This window comes from Lycium ferocissimum, chromosome 4, assembly GCF_029784015.1.
Source record: "Lycium ferocissimum isolate CSIRO_LF1 chromosome 4, AGI_CSIRO_Lferr_CH_V1, whole genome shotgun sequence".
Classification (NCBI taxonomy): Eukaryota; Viridiplantae; Streptophyta; class Magnoliopsida; order Solanales; family Solanaceae; genus Lycium; species Lycium ferocissimum.
Window position 1 is genome coordinate 47,755,188 of NC_081345.1, and position 15,909 is coordinate 47,771,096.

At 35.5% G+C, this 15,909-nt stretch overlaps 2 protein-coding genes across 2 annotated transcripts; one reads left to right on the forward strand and one right to left on the reverse strand.

The window, feature by feature from the left end:
• Positions 1–3,339: 3,339 nt before the first annotated feature.
• On the forward strand, positions 3,340–8,791 carry LOC132053383 (indole-3-acetic acid-amido synthetase GH3.10-like). The gene is made up of 5 exons (XM_059445389.1): positions 3,340–3,779; positions 4,599–4,700; positions 4,785–5,176; positions 6,677–7,132; positions 8,111–8,791. The coding sequence occupies exons 1-5, from the start codon at positions 3,466–3,468 to the stop codon at positions 8,644–8,646; spliced, it is 1,800 nt and encodes a 599-aa protein (XP_059301372.1). The 5' UTR covers positions 3,340–3,465; the 3' UTR covers positions 8,647–8,791.
• A 4,638-nt stretch (positions 8,792–13,429) lies between these two features.
• Positions 13,430–15,871, reverse strand: LOC132054800 (uncharacterized). The gene is made up of 2 exons (XM_059446774.1): positions 14,007–15,871; positions 13,430–13,666 (listed from the first exon to the last, which is right to left on the reverse strand). Exon 1 carries the CDS (start codon positions 15,255–15,257, stop codon positions 14,376–14,378), a length of 882 nt encoding a protein of 293 aa, XP_059302757.1. The 5' UTR covers positions 15,258–15,871; the 3' UTR covers positions 13,430–13,666; positions 14,007–14,375.
• Positions 15,872–15,909: the final 38 nt, after the last annotated feature.

The following is a 15,909-nucleotide window of genomic DNA, read 5'->3' on the forward strand; positions in this document are numbered from 1 at the left end:
TAACCTAGATCAAAAACTTATCGAAGTCGTTAATCCCGGGTCCCTCTAAATTCCTCACAAAGCCGCTCATCGCCCAATGAAGCGCGTAACGCCGCTCAATCAACGTTATCACGCTCCTCCATGTATGCGTTCGGCTCGGGCGTGGTGACCACCCGGATATCTCGGAAGCGAGCGCCCGTAAACGCAGGTGAGTCCCCGCGTGAGGCGCCACCGGCTGAACGGTTGCGGATGGGATTCGACCGTGAACGCCCTTCCGGAATGGGATCGACCCTCATCCGCCTCATCTACCCACGGGTGTCCTCCACCACTGTGTCCTCGGCGAAGAAAGACCGCGGCCACCGCGGCCTACGCCCACGGCGTCCCCGGCCACGAAAGCATCCTCTGCCCGACGGCCGCCTCCTCGGGGAGCACTTCCGCCCTCCTCAAGGCGGGCCGGCCTGGACAGTCTCCGGAGCAGGCCCTCGCCACTGCGCCCGCAATCCGCCCTCGCTTGGGGATACCATCCTCCGACATCCGTGCCATCTTCGCCGCAAGCCCCGCAAGCCCCGGTAAGCGCATACGTCGCTCTAACCCCAACATGCGTAAACGCGCCCCCGTGCACGGCCACACGTATTTGTGTTCGACCGAAAAAAAAAGTTATTTTTTAAAACGTAACATTTAACGCGATTAAATAAATCTAAATACGATAAACTTACCAATGCTCGTCTTGTCCGTGAGTCGTCGAGTATCTACATCCCTGTGGGACGCAAGGCCGGGTTGCGATCAATCGGTGTGTGATGGATGATACCAGCCGTACGTAATGCTCAACGGGGAGTCAAATAGCCGACCGCACGGCTAAGTGTCCAACCCGGCTTCTCCTAACGATGAGCCGAACATCCATGAAAGCCGTAAAATTATCATCACCCAGCCCCGATCGTCCACGGGTAGTGTCGGAGCTCATGACGGACGTCGGGGGGTATACTGCGCGCGCGCAAATCGTCAGCACACGCTCGGGCATGTGCTCCTCACGATGTCCGGTGTATCAAAGGACACCGCGACCTCCAAACCCCCCGACTCGCCCTACGTGAAGGCGTACAAACCATCTAATATTGCGGCGTACGCGTTCATATAAATAGCTGCATAACATATACATACAAATCAGTGATCACCAAGTCAAAAAGACATTTAATTAAATTATTAATGTAAATTTAAATTATTTTACCGCATCGTCCGTCATGTGATCGGTCGGTCCCGAACGGGAATATCGTGCGCGTATCCACATCCCGGAATGGTATGATTGTCTTATAAAGACAATACTGATCTATCAGAGGGTCCCGGGTGAAATCGAGGGCCCCGTGTGAGCATCGGGCCCCGGGGGAACATCGGGCCCAGGGGGAACATTCGGATCCATGAAAGAGTCTGATCTGTATAAAACTAAATTAGTCATTATTCTTGAAATGAAAGATAAATTATATTAACTAATTAATAATTTGTAGGGATTATGTGAATTATGTAGTATTATATCTTGTGAATAATTAACATGGGCTATGCAGTAGAATTTAATATGTGATAGTATGACACGTATGTGATGGCAAAGACTTGTTAAGTTAATTACTTTTGAATTATGTGATGGCAAATACTTGTTAAGTTAATTAGTTTGAGAATCGAAATTCAGCAGTAATATTTGTTTAAAACTCTATTTTGAATATGTGATATATTTTTAGTTGACCAAATAGCTAACACAGCTACGATAAAATTAGACTAAAAGAGTATATTCGTCGACCACATATTTTTCTACAAACTTTACATTTTTATCGTTAACTTATGTATTTATGAAAAGAACTTTAACTATTCTTTTTTTTAGATAATCTTTTTTTATTTAACATATATATATATATATATATTCGCTTTTAAAATTATATAGATAACAATTCATAATCATTTACAACTTATCACGGATGGTTTGTTACCTATTGTATTATATTATATTGTTAATTTAAATACAATTTTGTTTTGATTATTACTAATATTATTTTTATGTAACGCCGAAAGGTCCTATTTTATGTAACCACCGATTTGGGTCTATACAATATGACACAATACGAAAATGTCAAAAAATACATAACAATCATCCAATCAAAGTGTTAACAACATAATAATTCATTACCAATCAATTTCTTTTAATTCATAAACAATAATTAACAACTAATAAATTCATAATCAATATTTAACAAATAATAATTCATTAACAATTCATAAATAATTAACAAATTAACAACTCATAAATAATTAACAAATTAACAATTCATAAACATTTAACAAATTAACAATTCATAAACATTTAACAAATATTGAATTAAACCAAAAAAAAAAAAAATCGAACGTTAGGCAAAAGCCCTTTTGCCCGATCTGAAAAAGAACAAAAAAAATTGATTTTTTTTTTTTTGAAACATAACAACGATTAAATGTTAAGCATGCTTAGAATATAATGTATATAACAAAATAATAACAAAAGTTCATAAGACAAAACCTTAATCGAAGATTTTTGTTTGTGAGATTATTTTAATCGAGTTACTCCGCTTTCCCCAAAATTTGAACTTAAATCTTAATTCCTCGACTTGAATATACCGAGAATCTAAACTTTCCGATGAAATTTAATAGAAAATGACGTTTTTGGATGTGGGACCACCTCGTTTTTCGTCAATGGCGGTTTCTATTTTTTACACCTTTGGAGGGACCGGTGGTGGAACTTGAAATGGGTTTATGTTGAAGGATATAGTAGCGATTTTTACTACTGTTATAGGTGAGAGAATAATTGTTATAGCGCGGTAAATACGCGCTAAAGCACTTTGAAATGCGCATTACGGTTAAGTGCTTTAGCGCGATTTTACTTTAACTTAAAAACTTTGTAACATTATTTTTGTTGGGGTATTTTGGATTTCAAATAATTTTTTGAAGGCATTTTTATTCCGGACCACATGCCATGTGATGTCAATGTCAGCTCAATTTCAGTATTGTCAATGTCGGATCTTATGTCAATCTTGGACAATTTTAACGGAGGAACGGTATATTTAAACTCAAAGTATAACAGAGGGGTATATTTGGACCCAAAATATAACGGAAAGGATATATTTAGACTCAAAGTATAAGAAATGATATATTTAATCCTTTTCTAATAGTACAGGGGTATATTTGACCCTTTTCCGTTTTAGGTATTATGCTTTAGTTAAATGTAATATTGACAACCACGAAAAGTGTTCACACACCATTATCTGCTAGACCAGTCTTGTCTCGACTCAACTCAACGGCTAGGCTTTACTCCTGACATTTATAAATCGTTATTATGTTGGCTCTTAAATAACTTCAACCTCACAACTTCAAATGAGGAGTCAATTTTTAACAAGAAAACAAAATGAAAGCTACCCACTACCTACTAAGACAACAGTTTATATATTTGTTGATTGATGAACATTCTTAGCCTAGCAAATGGAACCAACAAATTATTATAAGGGCAATGAAATAATCAGTTGGTTCGAAGAAACCGTCGAAAACGTGGCCGCTATACAGCGGCAGACGCTTCGACGGATTCTTGAACTCAACCATGGTGTTGAGTATCTCAAGAAATGGCTTGGAGATATTAGACTTCAAGATATTATGGATGAAAATGCATTGGAATCACTTTATGCTACTATGGTCCCTCTTGCTTCTCATGCAGATTTTGAGCCTTATATTCATAGAATGGCTGACGGTGAAATAGCTCCTCTCCTCACTCAAGAGCCTATCACTACTCTGTCTTTAAGGTGAACTTCTTGTTTCTTGAGCCATATTTTTTTTCCCTCTAATTTTGAGTTTGCAGAGTTCTTTTGCACTGTCAGTGTATACAGAGGCGGATGTACCGTGTGTTTGATGGTTTAGGCTGAACCTATAATTTTTCAACACGCATTGGCGGAGCCACACAGACTAAAGGGTGGTCAGCTGAACATCGTTCGTCGAAAAATTATGTACAGAATTTTATATTGTGTGTATACGTCGAAAAACTACTTTTCACACATATATATTAGATCTTTAATACTCTTAGCGAAATTCTTGACTTCACCACTCTTGACAAAAATTACTAAACTATAAACAAATATTAAATTTTGAACCTGTAATTTCAAAAGTACAATGGGTATAGTGATAAAACCTTAATAGTTGGACTACCGAGACAGAATTCTGAACCCGCCTCTAGTATAGAAGTTATACTCTTTCTATGTTTACTCTTTTTTTTTTTTTTTTTTTTTTTTTTTTTTTGAATTTATATTTTAAATGGTAGTTAAGAAGCACCCTTTTTGACAATGAAATTGTTTATAGTATGGAAAAAATGATCTCATGTATGTAATGAAATGACAATATATTTGCTAGAGATGTTTCTTTCATGATAGATTCATACTAGGGAGACCAAGTAGCTAGTTTTAGATTTCTCTTAATGATGCTTGTTTCTTCTTTAATTATATAACAATAGTTAAAGACACGTTTTAAATGGAGCGCCATGGATAGTGCTGATTCATACAGCCGGTTCAGCTTGTTCGGAATTGATGCCTAATTATAGTTGTTGATATTTCTCTTTTTGCTGCATTTAGTTCTGGAACCACAGAGGGAAAACAGAAATTTGTGCCATTTACTCATCACAGCTCCCAAACAACTCTTCAAATTTTCAAGTTGGCAGCAGCTTATAGATCAAGGTATTGCCCAATTCTTGAAACTATTCCAAAGTTCCTCTATTTTAGTAGATTTTCATACAAATTTCCTCTGTTTTAATAATAAAGGATTTATTCAATAAGAGAAGGAGGAAAAGTTCTTGAATTCATATACAGCAGCAAACAATACAAAACAAGAGGAGGACTAATAGCAGGAACAGCCACAACACACTATTATAATAGTGAAGAATTCAAGATTAAACAGCAACACACAAAGTCTTTTACTTGTAGCCCTGAGGAAGTCATTTCAAGTGGAGATTATAAACAATCAACATATTGTCACCTCCTTCTCGGCTTGTATTTTTGTGAGGAAGTTGAATTTGTGACCTCAACTTTTGCATATAGCATAGTTCAAGCATTCAGATCATTTGAAGAGTTATGGAAGGAATTGTGCCATGACATTAGAGAAGGCAGCCTTAGCTCAAGAATCAACATAACAAAAGTCCGAAAAGCAGTCTTAGGTATGTTACCGTCTCATCTAAAAGTTTTTACTATTCGAAAGAGTACATTTTAATTACTTCATTCTGTCTTCAGTGCTTAACTCATGTGTAAGCCTGACTCTTTTTTTATTTTGGGCCTACCACGTGGAAGTGCTTTTAAATGATGAGCAGCGGTGAGGCTTGAAGATAGGATTCTCTGGCTCTGCTCGCTCGATATTAATGTCGAAGTGTTACATATCATCTCATCTAAAAGCATAATATTGTGAGACATAGCACATTTTTAATAACTTCATTGTGTCTTCAAAACACACCCTTTCACGTGCCTGACTCTTTTTTCTTTGGCCTAGCACATGATTTTTTTTAATAATGAGTGACAATGAGATTTGAATAAAAGATCCTTTGTCTAACATCTCATCTAAAAGTTTAAACTTTTCGCGGGAGTACATATTTAATTACAGTACTTTATTATGTCTTCAACGTGCCCTCTTCATGTGCTAGATTCCTCTTTCTTTGGCCGAACACATGTATTTTTTTCTTTTAAAATAATGAATGATAGTGAGACTTGAACATAAGACCCTCTGTCTGCTTTGATATAAGTAGTGAAGTATATTATTTCCTCCGGATAAAAAAAAGAGTCCATTTAGCCATATGCATACCCCTTAAGAAAATACTAACTCCTAGACAAAAATAGATAATTTGACTAAACTACCCTTAATTAAATAGGCATTGGGATTTGATCATATAACACTTAATAGGGGCAAATATGAAAAAACAAGGTTAATTCTTTCTTGATTTGCTACGTGAACTCTTTTTTTTATCCAAGAAAAAATTTAAAAGTGGACTCTTTTTTTGATCCGGAGGGAGTACCATCTTATCTAAAAGTTAAAACTTTTAGGCTTAATGCATATGCAGCACCCTGAACTTGTCCTTTTTTTCCATTTTGGCACCTCAACTAAATGTTTCCTATTGAACCCCTGAACTCGTCCCCAAGTATGTCTATCAAACACAATCTGACTTACATTGTATTCTATCTTCAATATAGCAACATGCTAATACATATTCTAATTTAATTATGCCATTTTTTAGCTAAGACTAGCAGCAACTGAGAGGGAAAAAAAGAGTAAGCTCTTAATTAAGCTGACAGTGAAAGAGCAGAACCAGCAGAAATCGACACATCCATGACCTAAAGAATAGCTTACCACACGTCTAAAATATTACTTTACCTTCATTACCACAATTTATTTTTTGCTTCTAATAAAAATTAGATTTAGACGGTTTAATAAACACACTTGAGGACGAGTTCAGAGGTTCAATAGGAACAACACTTAGTTGAGATGCCAAAATGAAAAAAAGAGAGACAAGTTTAAGGCGCTGCATATGCATTAACTTTTATGGAGAGCACTTTTTAAATTATATCATTATGTATTTAACACACCTCCGCCGCATATGTCCACGGTTTTTTTCTTTGGCTTAGCACGTGAAAATTCTACGCTTTTAATTACTTCATTATGTTTTCAACAGGTATCACTTTGCCAAATCCAGAGTTGGCATCAAGAATTGAATCAATCTGTGAGGAAGTAGAAAAGGCAGATTGGTTTAGCATAATCCCAAGATTATGGCCAAATGCTAAGTATGTTTACTCAATAATGACTGGCTCAATGCAACCATACTTAAACAAATTGAGGCATTATGCTGGGGAGTTGCCTTTAGTGAGTGCTGATTATGGGTCCACAGAGAGTTGGATTGGAGTGAATGTGGAACCTTCATCTCCGCCAGAGAAAGTTACTTTTGCAGTGATACCCACTTTCTCTTACTTTGAATTCATACCACTCCATAGAAGTAAGTCACAAAGTTATAATAATAACCACAAAGATGCCAATCTTCTAGCCACTGATGATTTCATAGAAGATGACCCTGTTCCCTTATCTCAAGTCAAGATTGGACAAGAGTATGAGATTGTCATCACCACTTTCACAGGTAACAAAATATCAACTTATGCTTTTTTAATTTTGTTTATTCACTTGGTGTCTGATATCTGTTTTAACTAATCCAAATTCACGTCACGTATAATAAAGCCGGGGAAAGTACTCCCTAATAGGATTTTTTTCATGTCAAAAACTCGAACTGAAAACCTCTAATTAAAGGTGAGGATCCTATCGATCCCATCACAATCTCCATATATATTTATGTATATATTTCCTTTTTACATGCCATTGTCATGTAATTATATATCTACTTACCAGCCTTATGTTAAGGGCCCACATAAGTATTTACTGTTCATAGATATTTTTAGTTGACCTATCAAAAGTGAGATCTATCATCCTGTTAAATATAAACTTGGTGTGTCTGAAATTTTGTCCTTTTCATATTGCAAAATCGATGAGATAAAAACTCGGGGACCATGGCATCCATAATAAGTTTATGCTCTACCAAATTAAATGGCTTTAGACTTTAAGTAGGCGTTTGGCCACAGGAATTTTGGACTTGGAGTTGTGTTTGGTCATAATTTTTTGCAAATAATTTTTTGTTGTTGAAATGTACTCTTTAAACAAGGTTTTGGTTGTTTTTCAAATTCCAAATACAACTTGAAGTTGTATTTGGAATTTTCATGACCAAAACACTAATTTTTTTAAAAAAATGATTTTTTTTTCAGAAAAAAGTGAATAATTCTTATGGCATTTGGACTAAATTAGTTTTTTTCTCCTTTTAAAAAAAATATATATTTTGTCTACTTGCAATGTCTTTCTTCGAGTTACTTCTCTAAACTGGCAGTAAAAGAACTTTTACATACAAGGGCATGACAAAAAGATAATCGATAATTAAGTGACCAGAAAAATAAGACAAGAAATTTGCTACAACAGGTTAAAATATATTAATTGTGCACAACTTATATCATTTGTTAGTTTATATAAGTTAAATTCTTTCATTTTTGACTGATTGAACCGTTGTTTGCAGGTCTTTATCGGTATAGATTAGGGGATGTAGTAGAAGTGGCCGGTTTTCACAAGAAAACCCCCAAACTCAACTTTATATGCAGGAGAAAGCTAATACTGACAGTTAATATCGATAAGAACACCGAGCAAGACCTTCAGTTAGTGGTGGAGAAAGGTTCACAAATACTAAGCAAGTCAAGGGCTGAGCTAGTGGATTTCACAAGCCATGCAAATATAGCAAAAAGACCAGGCCACTATGTGATCTATTGGGAAATCAAAGGAGATGTTGAAGAAAAAGTCCTTGGAGAGTGTTGCAGGGAAATGGATGCTTCTTTTGTGGATCATGGATATGTTGTGTCAAGAAAGACCAATTCAATTGGACCATTGGAACTTTGCATTGTGGAGAGGGGTACTTTTAAGAAGATTTTGGAGCATTTTATTGGAAATGGAGCAGCAATGAGCCAGTTTAAGACTCCTAGATGCACTAGCAACCAAGTTCTATTAAGAATCCTTAATGTATGTACCATTAAGAGGTTTCATAGCACAGCCTATGAGTGATAGAAAGTTTTAATATAATTGAACATGAAATCTATAGCTCCTAGTTTTCAACATGACAAGTAATTAACATGTGGAGTGTACAAGTGAATCAAAGTAATATTCATAAAGGCATCAATAATATTTTTACTTTTGAATATTATCATTACTCCGTTTGCCTATTTATGTGACTCTCTTTCCTTTTTAATTAGCCCAGAAAAAAATGATATATCTTTTAGTTAATAACAATTTAACTTTAAATCTCCCATTTTACTCTTAATGAGGTGATTTCCGGCCAACAAAATTTTGTATGGCTTGCTTTCGACTACAAAATTCAGAAATCTTCTATTTTTTTCTTAAACTCTGTGTCCAGTCATTTTACCTTTACATAAACTGAGACGAAGGGAGTAGAAGAAAAAAAAGGCTTTCAACACATATCAAAAGTATCTCTTGACCTTGTGATTTAAATATACTATGATATTCTTATAACTATAAAAGAATGTCATTAGGAGTAGAACACACAATTTAAAATTAAAACAATCAAATTATAAAAATGCGTCATTTCCCTAAATAGACTAAAAAGAAGATGTCATATAAAATGAAACAAAGGGAGTACATCTTGTTGTCTCTTTTTAATTTGTACCAGAATTATTAAAGCAAAATCAGTATTGCTAGACTGAATTAAACATTAACGTTAAATTAATTCTGAGCGCACATATTACATTGTTTGTCCTTAAGAAATTTAATCCCCTCATTATTGCTCAAAGTTTTATTAATTTCTTCCGGGACATAACAGAATGCAATTTTGCAATAGCGGCACTTCAAATTATAGAACTTCACTGAACTCAAAGAATAGAGCAAATCACACTTGACACTTACTTTTGTTCAAAAATAATGCTGAAGAAGAGGGCAAGAGTATTTTTTTCGAAAAACAATTGCCTTTACGAAAAAAGGCACGAGAAAATAAATGAAAATTATATTGTTACCTTTATTTAAAAAACGGCACAAAAATTAATCGAAAGAGGAAAAAAAATAACGGTAAAAAAACAAAGCCGAAGCAAGTCGAAGCTGAAGCCGAAGCCGAGCCACGACGGCAAGAGAGCTTGCCACCTTCCTAACTCTTTAAGATAGAGTAGAAGTGTTTTTCTATTTATATCTAGTAAATTTATTTCGTTCTTCTTATGTTGGACAAAATCATTCATTTCCCATTCATTAGCTAACTCAAAGGTCACGGGATCAAACAACATTTCACGGGATCAAACAACAATCATACTAAAAAATCAACGTGTGCTTCTAGATACTTGCACTTGTACGTCTTTAACTCTAAAGAAGTAGGAGTATGTATACAAGAGCTCATAAATTGAAGATGTTATATTTTGCGGTGAGAGATGCAAAGAGCAAGGTGGAAAATATGGATAAAAATCTGTATTTTGTAAATTTCATTAATAACAGGACTTTATATGGCCACATATATAAAGTAACATAGCTAAAGTATTGGACTCTTAATAAAATTAAGAAACTGAATATTCTATTAAATCAATTATTAAACTCCTCCTACAACTAAACAACTAATTAGTTATTCTAGAAAATTATAACAGTAACAAATGCAACATCGAACACTCCTCATTGCTTTTGTTGCAATCTACTAAAATGTTGCTCCTCCTCAATTTTTACTTTGGTGATTTGTACTTGTTCATTCTTTTGAAACTACTCTTTTGTAATATGATTTCTTTTTCTTCTTCTTTCGTCGTGAACTCAATTTTCTTGCCTTTTTTCTATCAAATGCTTAAAGTATTTTCTAGTAATAATTTTTATGTTTCGTTGATCGGAAGCAATTGTGTAACTTTTCTTTTCAAACGGAAGAGAATTAGGCATGCACATTGTAAAATCACTTTCTAATTTCAGTTTCATTGACCAACAAGGATATTTTCATCAATGAAAATTTGTGGCACATTCAAAAAGATATGAGTGCTTGCCATGGGTTAAAAATACGTATGAGTTAAAATATATAGATTTTGGGTAAAAATAGGTTAACATTAGTATTGCTTGGAAATAACCCCGTGGTAAAAATAGGCATGAATTAAAAATTGATATTGGTTGAAATTTCTTTTTACGGTCCAAGCATTAAACATAGGCAAGGGTTAAAATGGTGCTCGTGTTAAAAATACGGAAAGGGTCATATATACCCCTCTACTTTGTTTTATTGTTGAACGTAATCCCTCGTAATATTTTTCGTCATACATACCCCTACCGTCTGGTAAAGTTCTACATTTGCCCTTAGTTTGACGGAGGGGACACGTGGAGGCCTTGGGGTGGCTTGACCCATCTAAAAAAAAAAAAATTGGTTCAACGGGTTTAACCCATAACCCGACTAAAAACCCACCCCAATTAAAACCCAAAAACAAATAAAATGTATCCTTTCTCCATCTCCGTAGCTCCACCTTCATAGCTCCATAGCTTTTTCATCTCCAAAAACGCGACGGGAAAGCCTCGAAAAGGTAATTTTGTTCACTAAATTTAATTTCTTTAATTGAGTTGAGCCCTCTTTAATTTGGTTGATTCTAAGTTTTAGGGTTTATATAACTTGGTGAATTTTACTCTCTTCAAGTTTTAATGTTTACGAAATGTCTGGGAATAGTGTTTCATCTGCGAGGACTTGCCATTGCGGGCTAGTTCCTTGACAATTCACTTCAAAAGCTCCTTCAAATTCCGTAAGGAAATGTCATAAGTGTGCTAATCGTGATGTAAGTTGTTTTTTTTTCTTCGGTGGATAGATGTTGAAATGTATGTTTATGTGGTTTATAATCATTAATTAATTTCATTTATTGTTATTAGAAATCATGTGGTTATTGGAAACGGGACAATGAAGATTTCCTTGATGGTGTGGTGATTGCAATTAACCAACTACGGTTAGAATTGGAAGCGGCAAAAAGGGTCGATCAATGCTTTGAATATGACGTTGGATCAAATGAAGATCCAAAAGGATGGTTTGAAGGAAAAAGTGGAAGCTTTGGAGGCCATGAAAAACTTTGAAGTTAATAAAGCTATGAAGTGGGAAGAGAAAGTGTTGAAGATGAAGATGTGCATTATAATGTTCTGTGCGTTAATTGTTGGATTTGCATTTGTGACGAAGACAAAATGAAGCTCATTAATGTGTAATGTTTAGTGTTCATGTTGAAGTTAGGTTTTGAATGTGTAACGTTTAGTGTTCATGTTGAAGTTAAGTTTTGAATGAAACTCATTAATCTTTAATGTCAAGTTACTCGTGCATATTAACTTGGAGTCTATTGTTGTGAAATTGGTTTAACTAGATGAGTTTCTGTAGTTGTATATTGGTGAATGAACACTTAGTTGTAGACAGTTTTTGGCAACCAAATATTGTCCCAAAATAGACATCAAACTGCCTAGAAATACAGTCCCAAACTGGACAGTTTTTTACCAAAAATTTGCATCCCAAACTGGACATTCTTTGCCTAGGAATTTGCCTCTTTAGCTGGACAGTTTTGCGGGGTACAATAATAGAACACATTCAATAGAAATACTGCACAATAATAGAACAAAAACAAAGGCAATTGAACTACTAAAACATCTTCACTAGAATAAGAAAATCTAACCAAAATGGTACCAAGTTTAACATACACACTTGACAAGTTGAGCCTGTCAATAGTTAGACATATACACAAACTTAGAGATTTGGATGCTATGCTGTAACTGCAAAAACTTACACAACCTAAGTCACAACATGCCATCCAAATCATAGCCAAAACAACATCAAACCACACATATTGTACTGTCATTAAGCAGTAATTACATCCCAAAATAACACCAAATTAAATGTCACTTCCTTTCCCCTTTCTTGGCCTTAATTTCTGAAGTCTTTGCTGCCTGCTTTTCTTCTCCAGCTGATTCCCAGTCACTGCATCATTTTCCTTCCATGTGAGCTTTGTTGGTGAGTAAGGAAGATCTGTGGGTGCACTAACACCTATGGCATCCCCTATGAAGCTGCTTTTTCTTGTCCTAGAAGACACTTGAACATTCCGCCTTGGCTGAAACCTAGTTTCTGCCTCTGAAATGATACAAGTCCTTATAGCTGGGTCAGGATAATCTTCAAAGGATGGAAACTAAAAGTCTGGAAAAGCATTCATTATTGAAGTAGGCATGAATACAAAGTCTTGACTAGGCTGAGACACTTGAGTTCTCCACAAGTTCTATAAGTCGTAATCCTTTCTTTCCTGGACAAGCTCCACTTACCTTGCCTCTTACTAGCTTCATTTTTTTAATCTAATTCTCTTGACTCTAGGCCTGCCTACTTGACTCACCATATTTGGTGGATCCATTGTACGAGCCGATCAACCGTCCGTAATTTATCACTAGAACCGTCGTATCTCGTGCGATAAGTCGCAGGTGTCTTCTTTGGTGTACCACCAGTGTATCTCCCTTAAAGGGTCTCTCTTCAAATACTGCAGTGCCCTTATTCCATGAGGACATGGGATCCCAAAGATGTCCCACATCCTACATGTACACCTTCTCATCTCCAACTTCACAATGTACTTGTCCTGCCCCACTGGAACTTCAAAACCATCATCACCGTTGGCTTCTACCACACAGAATTGAGCAATTTTGAGGAAGTCATAATACAGTTCTAAGCAGTTAGGACTGTACTCATGTCTCCATGAACTCACCTTCTCTTCATGAGTTCTTAACTAATTCATTACTTTCACCCTTATAGTTTCAAGCATCTTAATTATTGGCTTGTATCTAGCAGCCAAAATCCATTTGTTGAAGACTCAGTGATATTGAAGGTAACTGATGGATTCTTGCAAATGGTGTCAAACTATGCCCTACACCAACTCTGGGGAGGATACTTCAACAATGACTTCACAACAGGTTCCACTTAACTGCTCCATACACTTCAACTAGTCTTTAAAATCTTCTGAATAAGTGGACCATGAAGCCTACCAAAACAGCTTCTTTATCTCTAAGGATCTGTAATTTTTTGCCCAATTTGCCTCAACATGTTTGGCACAATACCTTCTCTTTGCTCCTGAAAGCCCATTTTTAAGTGCATCAATTAATCTCTACATTAATGTACAGAATTTAAGTCAACTAAAGTATTTACAAAATTTAAGTCAACTAATTACTTAAGTTAAGTAGAGTATGTACAGAATTTAAGTCAACTAAAATAAACTAAGTATGGTAGTTAGTTGAAGTAATTACATAAGGTAACATGAATACGTACTGAATGTCAATTATGGTATTTAAGTCAACTAAAGTAAGCCAAGTATGGCATTTAAGTCAACTAATTACCTAACTTATTACATAATTTAAGTCAACTAAAATAAACTTAGTATGGTATTTAAGACAAGTAAAGACAAGAAAGGTACCTTCTGCATGTCTGAGGTAAATGTAACTCCTTCTCCCATGTTCAGCTTCAATGAACCCTTTAGATGCTCCAAAAACCAGGTCCAGCTCCTCTTTGTTTCTTTATCAACAACAGCCCATGCTAGAGGATAAAAATGGGCCTGGTTGTCTTGCCCAAGAGCCACTAGCAGTTGGCTTTTTGCTTTCTCTTTCAAAAAAGTACCATCTAGTCCAATAAATGGCCTCAAACTATCTTTGTATCCCATCTTTAGAGCCTGGAAACAAATGTACATTCTAAGGAATTTCCTTTTGCCCTGAAGTAGTGCCTCATTGGTCAAGTTAATAACCACATCAGATCCAGTATTACTATCCCTCAAAGCATTGACATAAGCCTACAACTTGTTGTAATCATCATTGAAACTGCCTTCAAGCTTCTCCAAGATCATTCTCTTTGCCCTTGTACACTTACCATGAGTAGCATTAAGGTTAAAGGTAGCTTGCAAATCATTCCTCATCTCTTTCACTTTGTACTTAGGATCATCTTGCAACTTCCTCTTGAAGTAGTGTGTACTGGTTAAATAATCAACCCTACTATTGTCAAACTTATCAGTACAATCACGTTTTGTGTTTAATATCTTCACTCTACAGCCCTCCTTGCATTTGTCCTTAGATATTAGACAAATAAATTGGCAGCCCTCTTCACACCCATATCTCAATCTATTGTTGTCACTCTTTAAAAGCACTAACTCCTTCTTACTAACCATTGCATAAAACTTTCTAGATTCGGCTATATCCTTGAAAGACATACCACTATGTATCTCTTTATACTCAATAAGGTGTTCAGTAACTTCTTGTTTTCTTTGTGCCAGAAAGCAACCTATTTGTTCAAAGTTAGAGTCCAACTCCTCAAGATCAATTTCATCATCATCCTCCCCTTCATTTTCAGTACTATTACCATCACTAGCAGCTGAAGCTACAACTGCACAAGTCTCACTGTGGTGGACAATGTTGGGGACAGAAACAACAAGGTCACACTCTTCTACAACATAAATATTGATAATGTTAAACTTATCACTAACAAGATACAACAGGTATCTATTTCCAACACCATCTTCAATCTCATAATATTTTTCAGATGGACCAACAACAATTAGTTGTTGAACCCCTACAAACCCTAATTTTTCAATGTATTCATCAACTAAATCTTTAAAGTACAGAAGGTTTGATATCATACCCTCTCCAAAAGTGAACATCCTTCTTTGAGTAGAGAACATAGGGCTTAGTTATCCATTCACCACCATGATTGAAAACCAGGTCCATATGAACCATCTTTAACCTACAAAGTGTAACAGAAAATAAATGAGCCATAAAGTTACAAAACAAAACATAAATTAGACAAAGAATGCATAAAGTCATATTAAACAACTCATATGTTAAGAAACAACATACATTGGGCCCACTTAACAAATAATACAAAAAAAAATTAATAAAATACCACAATAAGGGCCCTATTACTAAAGAATGCATAAAGTTAAACAAATTTAACTCTCAAACACCACATTTCAATGCAAAATAAGTCACATGCTATTATGGGGATCCAATTCAATAATAAAAACATCAAACCCATAAATAATACCAAAATAGGAACCCCAAAACCACCAAACACTTCTGCTTTCAACCGACACAACCCCATAAATGCAATACCACGTATGAAACACGACAACTCAAAATATTCAGTCTTATGGTCCCCCCCCCCCCCAAAACCCCACAATAACTAAAAAAAAGTAAAGAAACCCTAACAAATCCAAAAAAAGGAAAGGACCACAAATTAAAGAGCACATGCATGACTATACAACAATAAATACACAAAAACAACAACTAAAGCGAAACATACTACTAGAAAAGGCAAGAAATCAAGTTAGTGTA

Bases quoted from the DNA above. Each gene is read 5' to 3' on its own strand.
- LOC132053383 (XM_059445389.1), top strand. From the start codon at position 3,466: ATGGAACCAACAAATTATTATAAGGGCAATGAAATAATCAGTTGGTTC. The intron at 3,780-4,598 runs GTGAACTTCTTG...TGCTGCATTTAG, and splicing joins ATCACTACTCTGTCTTTAAG to TTCTGGAACCACAGAGGGAA. The intron at 5,177-6,676 runs GTATGTTACCGT...TGTTTTCAACAG, and splicing joins AGTCCGAAAAGCAGTCTTAG to GTATCACTTTGCCAAATCCA.
- LOC132054800 (XM_059446774.1), bottom strand. From the start codon at position 15,257: ATGTTCTCTACTCAAAGAAGGATGTTCACTTTTGGAGAGGGTATGATA.